This window comes from Zalophus californianus, chromosome 12, assembly GCF_009762305.2.
Source record: "Zalophus californianus isolate mZalCal1 chromosome 12, mZalCal1.pri.v2, whole genome shotgun sequence".
Classification (NCBI taxonomy): domain Eukaryota; kingdom Metazoa; phylum Chordata; class Mammalia; order Carnivora; family Otariidae; genus Zalophus; species Zalophus californianus.
In genome coordinates, this window is record NC_045606.1 from 27,648,353 (window position 1) to 27,663,305 (window position 14,953).

The window sequence follows — 14,953 nt, forward strand, 5'->3', positions numbered from 1 at the left end:
AAGAGATAAAGGAAGAAAAACACACAACCAGAATTCAAGGGCAAAGAAAGGGTCATAGTGGAGGAAGGAGAATGGAGCAGAAGATAAAAATGGACCAAGGAGGTGAGCAGACAATGGGATTTAGTACTACTACTCCTCCTCCTCTGTGTGCTTCCTGTAAAATGTAATATTGGTAACAAACAAATTAAAGTTTTTATGGATAGAAATTTCCTCTTGAAATAGATTATATGAAGAATGAGTGCAGAGGAATCAATAAAAAAAGGCATAAAACGGAGAAAGAGTAACGGGTAGTATACACCTCCAGTGATAGGCTAGATCCAGTAAATGTAAGGTCTTTGATCCAAACTACCTATTGAGAGTTCATGAGAAGAAAAATATTTTGATTAATATGCTGTATATGAGTCAGTCCTTGTATCTATACCGATTGTGAACGAAGATGCCATTCAAAAACTGAGTACTATACATAATAAAAACTTTTAATAAGTAACTGATAATGATGTCATTGCATCAATATGGGTGGCCTTTAGAAAACTGTTTAATTTTGTCCAAATTATTTTTCTGGCAATAGGTGAACCAGATCTGATAAAACATGAAACTAAATACCCCATACAAGTTAAGAATTGAATGCTAACATTTCCATTTTTATCTGGCATTGTTCTTAGGACTAAAATGTAGTGAAATACTGTGAGGGGGAAAAAAAAAACTTTTTACAACTGAACCAAATAAATGGTAGAGGGTAAAATAATATTAATATCATAACTAAGGTATTTTCATATCAAATATTTAGAGCAAACAAATCAAAAAATAAAATGGTGATTAGAAACATCTTAAATAGGGTAGGGGGAATTTCTGGCACTCTCTCACTCTTTCTTTTTTTGTACCATTTGTGAACTTTTTTTTCTTTTCTAGTCTTGTTTCTAATCATAACTTAGTTCTGCCTACTACCTCACTTAGCTACTAGTTCTATTACTTTTGAAAAACTGTCTTATCGCTAATATTTAGAGTTTAGAATGTTAACAGTTCATGAAAAATATACTGCTAAGCTGTTAAGTTCACTCCGAATCTATGAACTATGATGCTTTTCCTCAAGTACAAACATCAGAGTGTTTTAAAATTTAATTTGCAATATAAATGGTGGTACTGTTTATTCAGAATGGTAACTTGTACAGGTCTACCTTCCAGTGTTATCCAAGCATTGAAAGATTAGGAAAGAGAAACCTAGAAACCAATGTGGACCTGTTCTAACCATATTTTTCTCAGTCGGGAGTGCAAATGAGGAACACGCTGCCTCTGGTGGAAATATTGAGTATCCAAGAAGAAATTTCCAAGGAATCCTGACTTTTCCCACCTAGGTTAGCCAACTACAAAGTAAATTCAGACTCCAATGTATGACCTAAGAAAGATGGAAAGATGTAACCTGCCCAAAGTAACTCCTCATTGTTTTACCAAGATATCTAAATTTCTCAACTTTAGTATTTCCTCTTAGAAATAAACTTGGGCTCTGTTGGGGTAAATAGCATACTGCATTGAGAGAGATAACTCAATCAGAGAAGGTTAGATTAGATGTATAAATTAGTCAACAGAGCACTAACTACCACTTAAATACCATTTTGGCCTTGGAGATTATAACTAAGAGCATTTGATTCAAAATTTTGCATAAAAGCAAAGCCTTATTCTTGGTGGAAGGGGAGAACCAGACAAAACATTTTATTTTATATCTAGATATACTGGTTGTCATTGTAGAAATGACCTTGGAGATAGCCATTAAGCGTCACTGAATTTCTTAACGTCCCTTTGGTTCTATCATAAATTGAGATCATGACATTATGAGAGTATTTACAGAGTTAATAATTTTCCAGCTCTCATCTGGGTCCATCTTTCTTTAGATTTCCTGCCCAGTATATAGAAAAGGCCCATTTGGAATTTGAGAAAACATCCAGAGACTTTTTTGAAAACCTATACTCCTCCTAAATTCATACACTTTTTTTTATTAACAGATGTAAATTTGAAGGGGAAATACCATATACTATAAGCCATTTGGGAATATTCTGTCTCGTAAGGATGACTTACACTTTTCATTTGAATGACATGGATGCGGAGAGCTTAAACTCAAAACTCATCTGTACTTGAGCTCTGAATCATTCCTTCCGTGAACTCTGCGTGCATTTTTATGATAAACACACACATGTGTATAAAGTATGTGACCTCACTGGCAGTTATCTGCAGTGTCAAGTACCATTGGCAGATACCCAAGAATTGATTGACACACATCTTATAGAACTGGAGTTAATTAATAGGCCTACCAATTCCCAATTGTACTACAGGAAACAGAAAATCTGTTTAATACAGTAATCAATGACATACTGTGTGTGGTCAGAAGACATTTACTACATGGCAAGAGTAGATTTTGGAATACAGTATTCAGAAGTATAAATATTGCTATGAAAATGCTAGGAGGCTAAATTAAGGTCTATCATCATAACTGGAAGACTAAGCAAGGGTTTTCTCTCTCTCTCTCTTTTTTTTTTTTTTGCAAACTGTTTATCATTGTTTAAAGGAACTGTTAATTTCCTCCTACAAGATCTGTGGCTATTAAATGATAAAAGGAGTCTTGATTTGCCTCAAAAGTGATGTCTTTACTTCTGTGGCATTCAGTCATCTGAAATGGTAAGTCCATAGTATCATTTTCTAACAATGAGTTTCAACAATTTGGGGAACCCAACGTAAGATAATGAGTTATTTTAAAGAAAGAACACTGCAAAGAGAAAACTGAATGTTAAAAATGTCTCCAAAGGCCATGATAAAAGTGAAAAGCAAAATGTCTTTTTTGTGTGTGATAAAATTATAATATGCAAAGGCAGGACACAGGTTTAAAAAGGATACTATTATTTTATGTAGTGTGAGGCAGGTAACAGCGAAGTATTCGTGCTACTTATAAACTAGAATATAGGACAAAGATATGTCCTGTTCTATATGAAAAGCCATTCGGGTAAGTAAAAGTTTCAAACTTCATGACAGCAAATCCAACAATCCTAGTCTCAGTTCTGTTCACTATGTTTTATCTTCCTCTTCCAGTCTTTCCATTGCTGTCATTCTTTTCCTAAGGGCATGAAACACACTTTCTCTCTTCTTCTCAACTTCACAAACAGCATTAACTGTCTAAATCCAAGGGTAGGATTTTAAATTTCTCTCTTAAGGCACCTTAAGCATTTGAAAATTAAATTTTATGTTGTCTAGACAGCTATCTTGATAATATCTTTTCCAGAATTTCCTAGATTGACTGTCTAGACTGTCCCATATTCCCACAGATGACTGCATAATCATCTTCCCTCTGACCTCCTAAAGAGTCTGGAACAGTATTTCCCAATATATAGCTGCCATGCAAATCAAGATCATTGAGCTTCTGAAGGAGGACCTCTCTCAAAAGTTCTGAGTTTCAGAATCTCAGGAAAATATTTGCATCCCAGTAATCCTATCTCAAAGGAGATTAGAAAGGAAGCTTTATTTATTTATTTCAATGGAAGAAACGGCCTCCTCCATTTCCTGGGACCTGGCTCCAGAACCTATACTCTCCTTTCCCCTGCCTACCCATAAAGGGAGCAATGAACAGTTGATGATTTATAAAGGAAATATGCTGTGAACTCTACTAAATAGCAACTTCCAAAAGATTTAAAAAAATATTTGGGGGAAAATGATAAAAATACAAGAACAAGATATGGTATCTTAATTTAAATGGCCATCAAGATCATCTAAGCTTCAAATTTTAAAATGAAGGGAATTAGGATAATTGCAAGAATCACCTGGTAAAAATGAGAGCCCAGTGCAGTAATTTATAATATCTGATAAAGTGAGGTACAAGGTGGCACTTACTAACATGAAAGACAGCAACAGTCTGAGATGCAGATTTATATTTGAAAAATGGTAATTGATGTTTTTTCAGTACCTACTACCTATTAGACAATGTTAAACTCTCACAAAAGCCATATATAAACAGAGACACAAAGAAAATAGTAGCTTGTTCCAGATCAAGCATCTAGTCCCAACTGAGGTCAGACAAAAGCCCAGCACTCTGGGACATAGGACGCCTTTAACAATGATGGGATTAGAACTCCTTGAGTTTCTATAACAAAAAATGTCAGTGGGTCACGCCCTTACTAGGAGGGTTGGAAGGCAGTTGGAGTCAACCTCTCATTTACAATATATGGACACTGAAGATCAAAGAAGTTCTTTTCAGTTTTGTTTTATATATCATGAGACAGAGTCTCAGAGAAATTAAGGAATTTTTCCAGGGCTCCAAAGCTAGTAAGTTGTAGAACACAGAAGCCAGCTGTGACTCCACAGCCCGTGTCTTTTCTATTAACCTGTGCTAGGAGCTCAGCTCTCCTGATTCCATTGCCCTGTACAGCATGATCCCTGACAGACTGGAAAAAAGTTCAATATGATGTGAAAGAAGTTCTCTAGAGCTTTCTCCTGAATACAGAATAGTGTGGCCATTACCCCAGGCCTAATTTTGGGAGTGCCTGACTATAGGAAGAGCTGAGAAGGAAGCAAAGAGGGAGAGATTTATCCAGGAGGTGTTAAAAAAGTTAAGCATACAAAGTCTCCTGGGCCATGTGAAGGAAATTATTTCTAATTTCATCAGTATGAAACAAGTAATTTAAGTAGAACTGCTTTTCCTTAAAGTTAGTTTTTACTTAAGACTCTTAGGTATTTCAGCAAGTATACTATACATGCTTGTATCAGAGAGGAGGAAGGATGCACTGGGGGAAAGAGGCTGATGAGAAGCAAATGCCTGCACTGGTGAGACCTTGGGGAAGTGTTTTAATCTTTCCAGGATCATCAGTAAAATAATAATATTTGTGTTTAGTCTAGAAACCACATAGTCTTTAAGGTGTCTCCTTATACAAAGAAGATAAAGCACAAACCGTTTTGATTTCTAAGCCTTTCAGTTGAAAGAACATTTTTGCGTAACTTTGGGATACCTTAAGAAAATTTAGGGAGAGAATCTATAAAGAAGTGGCTAACAGGTAAATTATCTTTTATCTTTAGGATTTCAGAAATATTTGGGGAACAAATCCTTTATTTGCTGAGTATTTCCGAATTCCAATTTGAAAGAAAATTCTGTCACAAATGATTTTCTCACATGAATGTTTTTGTTCCTCTTGGCATTTTGTACCAAGAAATTACAAAAGAGCTGATAATTGAAGGCTACTGGTATGCTACTGGTATACTGGTAAAGCAGTATGGAACTGCTTTCAATACTCTTTAAGTTTTCCTTTAAATATTTCCCTAATCTCTAGTTTTACTTCAATTTACCTAACTTTAATTTCCTCACTAAAACATCTTTTATGTACAACAAATTAAAGAAACATTTCTTTTTCTTTTCCATGCTGCTAAAATTATAGCTCAGAATACAGAAACAAAGCAAAAACACAAATGTGAATAATTTAGGTCAAACATGAGATCCTATCATTGTGCCCTAATCCCTAGGCAGAAGAAAACAACTGGGGTGGCAGACGCTTCTGGCTGGGGATGGAAATGGAGGGGAGAACTGGCAATATACAAATGAAGGAGAAAACAGTACACATTCAGCCTGCTGACATCTGCTGCACATGCAAAATGGACTGGACTCTAATCCAGGGCGAAAGCAAATGCTTGCTTCCTTCCTTCTTCCTGTTCCATAGTTATTGCTGAGTGATGGTCTCATTCTTTGTGCATTCACAGATTAAAATTAATAACAGCATCTGAATTTGAAGTAGATCCCACTGAATAGCAAACCAGAAGCTAAATGAGCTGAAGAAACTAGTAATGGAGCATCTGAATAGGAAGGGGTCACGGACACAAATATACCATTTGTTTAAAAAGCCAGCTTTACCTCAGGATGATGTCCAATTTCAATGTAGGTGCAAATTGGATGAAAAGCCCCTGTTCCACAGGCGTACAAGTGAGTCTGATTATAAGCCTTAAGCACCTTGATGAAATTAGCACATTCTTTCTGTAAAACAAAAGGAAAACCAGTGAGTTCTAGCAGTCAGCATGACTGAGGGATCCTCGAGAGTGCTAGGCATGCTTGAACAGATTTCTTTTGTGTCCTTTTCACATTTTTAGGGCATATTTTTCTATTGTTTGTTCATATTATTAAATGAACTAAAATAAAGACATTCTTTGGGGGGCTAATAAAATATTCTCTTCCATCATTGTTCACTTATGAACAATTGCAATTTATTTATACAAAAGTGGAATAAAGGTATAGATCATCAATAACTACAGGTGACTTTTCTAGAGATTAGGGGAACAGAAAATTACATGGTTAATTAAAGATATTTAAAGAATACATTGGTGAAATTACTTTGCAAAAATCAGCTGTAAGTTTAATTTAAAAAAACAAAAAGATAAAACACCTTTCTGTTAAACATGAATTTTAAACATCATTAATAACCAATAGTGATGGGCAGATGACTTTGAACTTCAGTTCTGCTTATTGGTAAGCTCTATAGAGCCTAAGAAGGTAAAGCTGCCTCCTCTTGAAAATGTCACTTCAGCCTCAAAGACAATGTGGATATATTTATATGAGATAGAGAAGATGTTAGAGTATAGAATGTCTGTAGGTGGAAAGAGTGGGTATAATTAACAAATATTTTCAGTAGTTTCATGGACATCCTGAACCCCTGCATGGATCACCTGCCCAGTGAGCCATGAATCCCCCAGGTAAAGAACAGTTAGTTGTAAGAGGATATTCTGGTCATATCTTACTATTCTTTATAGACATTTAGACATACCTGCCATTTTCTTTTCTGAATAAAAGATCACTTAAAAATAAAATAGGCAGTTAACTCAGTAGAATTTAAATTAACATTTGGAAAGAAAGAAAACAAAATGGACAGAGCTATTTATATTCTTTCTATTTATTCTATCTGTAGGTCCTGTGAAAGAAACTGTTTTTCTGTGAACAGGAATTTCAGCCTTTTGTCCCTGTTGATAAAAGATCTGGGGGAGAAAATTAGATAATCAGAATATAAACTGATAATCTTATTGCCCAAATACTCCAGAGCAGGGAAGACTCAATTTTTGCAAAATATTTTTAAACAGATGAATCTCTATCAATATTGTAAAAAGAAAAAAAAAATGAAAAGAAAAACCCAAACTGTCAAAACAGCTTCAAATAAAATGATATGGTCTATTAACCATATAACAAATATTAAAAATTGAATACATATGAATAGAAAATATGAGTTCATCACGGAATACATAATATCCACTTTGAAAAGAGTCAAATGTATATTCACATGCTAAATAATAAAAACTTCATTGAAAATTATTTTGTTATTGATCATAGGCTGTCCTCACTAATTTTATATTTTTGCCTACAAACATTTGGAAATAAGAACCAAATATGTAACTAGAAATGCAGGCAAAGATGAAAAGCAGACTATATTGCAAGGAAGGCTGGCAAACTAATTGAAGGCTGAGTTGATCCCAGCACCTCTAAGTGTACAACACTCCCAAATTCACTCTCTGTGACATGTGACTTTTCAAGTGAAAGTTCAGAACACATTTGGACTTTCATAGTCACTTAGAGTTTATAACTGAGGTGTTACAATAATGTAAGTATATTTTCCACATAACCTTTATATTCTGTGTCTGCAGCTGATAATTTTGGTTTTACCTCTATGCCCCCAGAAAATAAGGAGCAGACAACCAAACTAGAGCAGAATAATTGTTATTTAAATTCAAATAATTGCTTTCCATCATCTCTGATTTTTCTGGGATGAAACCTATGGATGTTCTACAAATATACTGTTCCAAAGGTGAAGTAGACCAATTTAAGGTAAAATATGTAACTTCCTAGTTATAACTCCTCATTACTTTCTTAACACAGGCTGACTAGTTTAGAGAAGTAACTAAAATAAACATCTAATTTCTACCACTGTTTTGCCACTTCGATCCAGACTCTCTTGTCTGGTAAAGCATTTTAACATCTAAAACTAAGCTCTGAAATCAATTAATTTTGCAAGTTGCTATGAAGAAAAATTTCCTAACTTGAAGAGTATATAGATCTTACTCGTATTTAAAAGCTACGTCTGAGATGAAACAGATAAAACCTACCTTCCAAGACTCTCAACAACAAACTCCCATTCTCTAACAGTTTCTCTCCTCCCAAGAGGCTAGGGCATGAATGTCTAGGCAGAGGAAAGAGGTTGTGGAGAGGGAAACATCTGATAAACTCATTTACAAATGAGGCATTCATGAGTCTTACCCAAAGGATTTATTTGTACTTTAAAGAATATTCAGTCATTTGCAAAGAAGTCATTTTCAGGAAAATGTTTTACAGCGCCCCCTTTTTTGAAACATGGAGGTGGCCACATACTCTACTTTTACATAAAGACAGCCGTCCCTAATTGTGGACTCAGTATTATAGCAGTCATGATTATAAATAACCAGTTCCGGCACCATATGTTGAAGCCAAGAAACTGGCTGTGTATATATTGGTAAGCAAACGAATATTCTAATAAATAATAGTGGCAGAACCAGATGGATGTCTTGTTCATTTTAGAGAAGAACAGGGTTTCAGTTTGCCTGCCATGCCTTTAAAGATATGCATGCAATTTTGAATACAAATTCAAATTCTCTAATCCCATTAGTAATACCTACTAGCATCCTAGAAATGGGAGAATAGACCCTAGTCCTCCACAATAAAAAAGAGGAGATATTTTATAAGCATGGATACTGGTGAACACACACGAAGACTCATGTCATCTCTGCAAGTGTTATGAATCCTAAGATCATAGAATTTGTGAGTTCATATCTCTTATAGATTGGGCAATTGATTAGCAATAATTACTAATTAAAAACTCAAGGTTCTTGGGCGCCTGGGTGGCTCAGTCGTTAAGCGTCTGCCTTCGGCTCAGGTCATGATCCCAGGGTCCTGGGATCGAGTCCCACATCGGGCTCCCTGCTCCGCGGGAAGTCTGCTTCTCCCTCTCCCACTCCCCCTGCTTGTGTTCCTGCTCTCGCTATCTCTCTTTGTCAAATAAATAAAATCTTAAAAAAAAACAAAAAAAAAAACTCAAGGTTCTTGAAAAGTATGGAATTGAGTACACTGCATACCATAATTTTGTTTCCCATTAATTGTCAAAGAAGCATCACTATAGTATGACAGCTATCCCTCTACAGAGCTGCTGGGAAAAAACAGTCATGGGACCATAGCTGTTAATACCTGGCTAAGGGTTCTACTGAGAATACTGATAACAGATCTGTGCTACAAATGGAGTAGACCCACCCTATTGGCCTAAGGCCTGGAATGATCCTGTTCATTTCCCCCAATGAACTCTCCTAGTTGGCAAACAGGTTGTATTGTTGCCATGCCCAGGGGCTAGCTCAATATTATTTTGAAGTGAAGGCTGATGCAAATAGAATGGGGAGAAATTTCTTAGGTTTGCAGAGTAGGTTACGACATTTGAAATGAAACAAAGAAATTGAATGAAATACTTTCACCAAAATTGGTTAAAAAACAGCTGCAAAGAAACAGTGAATTAAAAGTACTGGACAGAGAAGAACCAAAAACTTGAAAGAGGCATTGTTAGTAAGGATTGTTCTTTAAAACAGAAAACCCACATAAAAGAGTAACAATTCTGTCATTCATTTGCCTTCATTCTCTAGCTTGTTGCTGCAAGGGTTTGTGTGTGTGTGTGTGTGTGTGTGTGTGTGTGTGTGTGTGTGTGTGTGTGTGTGTGTGTGTGTGTGTGTGTGTGTGTGTGTGTGTTGTGTGTGTGTTGTTGTTGTTTTGTTTTTTGAATGTTCCAAAACAGGATATTCATTTTATTTGAAAGCAGCCTGGACATTCCTCTAAAAAAGAAGGAAGCGTGGCAGAAAAAGGAAACACACTTCACACATTTCTGTTCTAGGGAGACAGAAGAAGAGTGATTCTGACCTTTTCTTGAACCGTGACGATTCTTAAAACTTAGAATGTAATGTACTTTTTGGCATTAAACTACTGCACTGCTTTGCTCAGCACCGGCGGATTTACAACGCAATAAAGAAAATGTAATCAGTTCAAAATGAATTCATTTTTCAAACCTTGATCCTTTTTGGAACTTTAGTTGATATACACAGACAAGTTTAGCAACAAGTTGGCTTCCTGAGAGTCAGGCAACCATACTGACCTCTTATTTTACTGAAATGTACTCCAGACCCACAGCATTATAAATTGTTAACTTTGCCTAGGAGTAAAAGCAAAGGCAGTAATAAACCAGTAAACCCCAAGGCCACACCTGAGGCACAATGATTCATCATCCCTAGTGACAAACCATTCGCACTTACTTTTTAAAGGTTTCTAGTGCTTTCAGATCAAATTGATAGAGGAATTACACAAAAGAGATATTAGCCTGGAAAAATAAATCAGAAAGAAAATGTCTACCCCCAGAAAAAAGATATAGGAGCCAAATGCACTGTGATTCAAAAACAAACATTACAAATATGTAGCACTGATTAGACTATGTTACGCAGACTTTTCCTGGACGGTTACAAAAATAAAGTCCATCCATCTGTCAAAACAACTGCTCCATGCATGAAAATTAAAACAGAACTGAGGTGTTTTTAACTAACTTCCAATAATTATACTTTCTACAAAAGAATGTAATTTACCTCCAATTCCAATTACCTCCTTGCATGTTCTTAAATTATGGATGGAGCAGTGAAATGTTACTCTAAATAAAAGAGGAGAGAAGGCTGTGAAGATGAACAATTTCTGTTGAAATATATTCAGTTCGTGATTAAATCAAACAACCTGTTCTGGTTCAAATAAAAATCTGCCCAAAATGAATGGGTATAGTATAGCATTGCCTCAGGTTAGTGAACATTCATTTAAAAGAAAAAAGTCTCTATCCCCTCAGTAGTTTATGTAGAAATATTTTAATGTATAATCTACCATCTGGGAAAGCAAAGGAATCCTTTTCCTATCATGATGGGTGGATACATTTCTTCATGAAAATCCATTAATAAGCTTAATTCCCGAAGTTAATCTGTTGACTTTCTTTTTCTCTGGTCAATTTATTCGGCAAGCTGGCTGAATACTAGAATCTTCGTGCCAAAACATTAATCCGTGAGATTGTTCCTGTCACTCACTTCATCCCTCTCTCTATTTAAGCTGTTTCATACTTATCTAGCAATAATGTTTTGTCTTTTCTTCTTTTAACACTGTGCTATTATAGCTGTGACCAGAACATCCATAATCATGTCTTCCTAATACCTTAGCGTTCATTAAAGGATGTTAGATATCTCTTCTTCAAAGAGGCATATCTAATAAAACTAAGATTTAACTGTGTTCTAATTATATTAATAGCCATCTAATGTTGAATTTGTGACCTGGTATTTCATCTACCTTATGGTATGGTGAGTAGCCTGCTCTGTCCATTTTAGGAGACATTTTCACCTTCGCTTTTTTTTTTTTTTAAGATTTATTTTATTTATTTCAGAGAGAGAGAGAGAGAGTGAGCATGCAAGTGGGGGGGTTTGGGGGGGAGGGACAGGAGCTCAAGCAGACCCCTTGCTGAGTTCCAGCAGGACTCGGGGCTCAATCTCACAACCCTGAAATCATGATCCAATCTGAAATCAAGAGTCTGATGCCCAATCGACTAAGCCACCCAGGTACCCCTGTTTTCATCTTCACTATTAAGAAGAACAACAGAATAATAAAACCAATTGACCTCCCACCTTAATGCTTTGTTTTGTTTCGATTTCAGGGAATTTTTTTTTTTTAAAAAGAGAAAATGTGTGTGCAAGCTGGTGGGGCGGGGGGGAAGGCAGGCAGAGGGGAGAGAGAATCTTAAGCAGGATCCACGCTCAGCGCTGAGCCAGTCACGGGGCTCCATTATCATGACCTGAGCCGAAATCAAGAATCCGAAGCTTAAGTGACTGAGCCACCCAGGCGCCCCCAGAGAATTTTAATGATTCAACTAGGACAACAAAATTGGCGTTATTTCACTGCTATTTAAGTTTGTGAGCCTATTCATATTAATTGAGCTATAACATCTTTAAAACTTATGGTTAGTCAAAAAGAAATTTTAAAGTGGCTTGAATGATGTGACAGACTAAATGAAGACTCCTACAAAGGGCTCCCAAATCATTTTATTTCAAAGCTCATTTGAGTTGGGTGACCCCATTTGACTGATTTTTCACCTCAGGATTGACTATTTGTTTGAAGTTCTAGAAATACTGATTAAGATTCTATAAACATTTTCCTTTCAAATTACTTGAAACCTTCAAACTTGGTCAAAAGGACCATACAAATAGGAACCACATATAGAACATGGTATTAGCAAAAGTTGCCCGGTACGATTCTCTTCCACCATTTAAAGGAGTTTTAAGCACTTTCACTTTGAGATTCCATATGGGACAGAGAAACTGATGATAGCCACATTTTAGCCTATATTTTCTTTCATATTGTGCTATCAATCTAATTATCACATTTGCACCATTCATTGGAGTTATTTGATTGTGAGTGGTCCATAATATGTACTTAGCATGACCTTTCTTCATCTTATATTCAAATGAATGCATACAATTGTAAAATATTACGTGAAACCAACCTAAATATTTTCCTGCCACACCAAGAGAACTATTCAAGTAGTCAAAAATCCCTATTCTGATTTCAATGATAGTATGTGGTTTCCAATTTTATGCAACGTGTTGAGTACTTAGTGCTTATGCCTTAAAGCAACTAAGTCCATGATTTACACCAAGTAGGTAGAATTACAATCTAAAGAGATTTATTGTGGATAGACTTATAGGCATATTTAATTCTAACATATATGCTTTATCATAATAGACTTTAATACTCAAATAAGGAGATGAACTGCATCTTTAATCACGTATGAGATACAGCTATGAGGAAGGAGAAATAAAAATGAAATCCAGATTTTAGAGGAATGCTTGATTTCATTCACATATACCTGTCTTCTACCCTCTGCCTTTTCTCATATGAAAAGTGAGAAATTTTTTGGTTGTAATACTTAATGTCCAAAGTACTAAATGCTATTACATCGTTAATAATATAAAATGTTCTCTTAACATATCGTCTCTAATAAATGGAAACTCCTTGGCCATTTATAATAATTCATAAATAATATATAATCAATATAACAATATGTATGTATATACACACATAAATAGATATGTGTGCATAGGTATTACATCTATTAATTTTATAAATAATCTCTGAATACAATGAAAATTTGGAACTTTCAAATTTTAAAATCTGTTTATTAATATTTTATAAAAATGTTAGTTTTTCTAAGATAGGTATTTATATTTGAAAAGATATTCTCAGAGAATTTAAGAAAAACATATAGGGGCACCTGGTTGGCTCATTCAGAAGAGTACGCAATTCATGATCTAAGGATTATGAGCCTGAGCCCCATGTTGGGTGATCTCTATCACTTAAATAAATAAATACACTTAAGAAAAAACATATAGAGCAAAATTAATGAAATAATAATAACCAAACAGAAATAACATGGAGGTATTAATCTGATGCTTTAAAAGTTTAGTCAGACATGGGTTAAAATTATTCAGGCAACATTTTTCATTTGCTATGTGGCTATCAGAAAGTTATTTAGGGGCGCCTGGGTGGCTCAGTTAGTTAAGCGACTGCCTTCAGCTCAGGTCATGATCCTGGAGTCCCGGGACTGAGTTCCGCATTGGGCTCCCTGCTTGGCAGAGTCTGCTTCTCCCTCTGACCCTAACCCCTCTTGTGCTCTCTCTCTCTCTCTCTCTCTCTCAAATAAATAAATAAAAGCTTAAAAAAAAAAGCAAACTTATTTAGGATCTCTGAGTCTCAGTCCCCCTCAACTAAAACTGGGATTAACGACAGAGTAGTCTAAAGTACTTAACATATTGCCTTACTACTTATTAATCAATCAGTAGCTGTTACCTTATTCTTAAAATAAGAAATCATCTGTTTATTTGATTTGAATATTTCCACGTTTGCTTAGCTCTCTCACCATTCACTATTGTGTGGGATGACTTCAGTGAGAACTCTATAATGAATTGTTTCTTCCTTTTAAGGACAGATAACAGAGTTTAAGACCATACTTGATGTAAGGAGAGGTGGATTTAATAGAATTGGTATTGAATATTAATCTGTATCCATTTTTATTACAAAGGGAAATTATATTTTGTTCATTAGAATTTTCATGAAATTCCAGTCTTCCAAGTGGAGGACTATAAATTATAATCACTCTTTTCATCAAAGTGGTAGATGGCATAAATCACTGTCAGTCACAAGGCAAATACAGCAATTGTTTAATAGTTTTGGCGGAACTATACCGTGTCAACTTAGATAAGTTGGAACTACATTTCCTAGAATTCTCTTTCCCATAAACTAGTTAAGATTGGCCATAAAAGAAATCTGCACGAGATGTAGAAGGCAGAAGTTGAACTGCAACCATAAAATTCTTAAAGTTGTTCTGATATGCTGGCCAGCCACCTTGTTAGCATGGGGCAGCATCTGGGCCTGCAGCTCCTTCACCTTGTACCAGATCTTATTTGTTAGCTTCTGTAAGGCCTCGTCCTGGAACTTGTGTAGCTTCATAGCAAAAAACACCAGCTGCTTCTGTAGGTCAGCCAAGTCATCAAAGCTGGAGGTTGTGAAACAGACACTGATTCCAGTTTGTCTTTGTGGGTCCCAGTTTATCTTTGTGGGGTTCAGTCTTTCCTTGCTCTTCCACTTCATGGGAGCTTTTCTTTCCTAATGCCAAGCCTGTGACTTACAACAACTTCAGGACCGTTACTCAACTCAGAGGCAATAGATTCCAGAAATCCACAGATTTCTCACCATCTTCCACAACTGTATAAGGTCAAATCCCTGTAATAAAATCCTTTTCAACATCACTCATACAAGTTCTTGTCTCTGATCAAACCCTAACTTATAAAACGAGGTATCTTACTACCATAA

General features: G+C 35.6%; 1 protein-coding gene across 3 annotated transcripts in view; it reads right to left on the minus strand.

The window, feature by feature from the left end:
- The window catches only part of SEMA3A (semaphorin 3A), a 463,873-nt gene that overhangs the window by 126,441 nt on the left and 322,479 nt on the right, over nucleotides 1-14,953 (minus strand). For all 3 annotated transcript variants that reach the window (XM_027574766.2, XM_027574767.2, XM_027574765.2), the window contains one exon: nucleotides 5,876-5,995. In XM_027574766.2, the coding sequence (XP_027430567.1) occupies nucleotides 5,876-5,995 (120 nt within the window). The remainder of the gene's footprint in view (nucleotides 1-5,875; nucleotides 5,996-14,953) is intronic.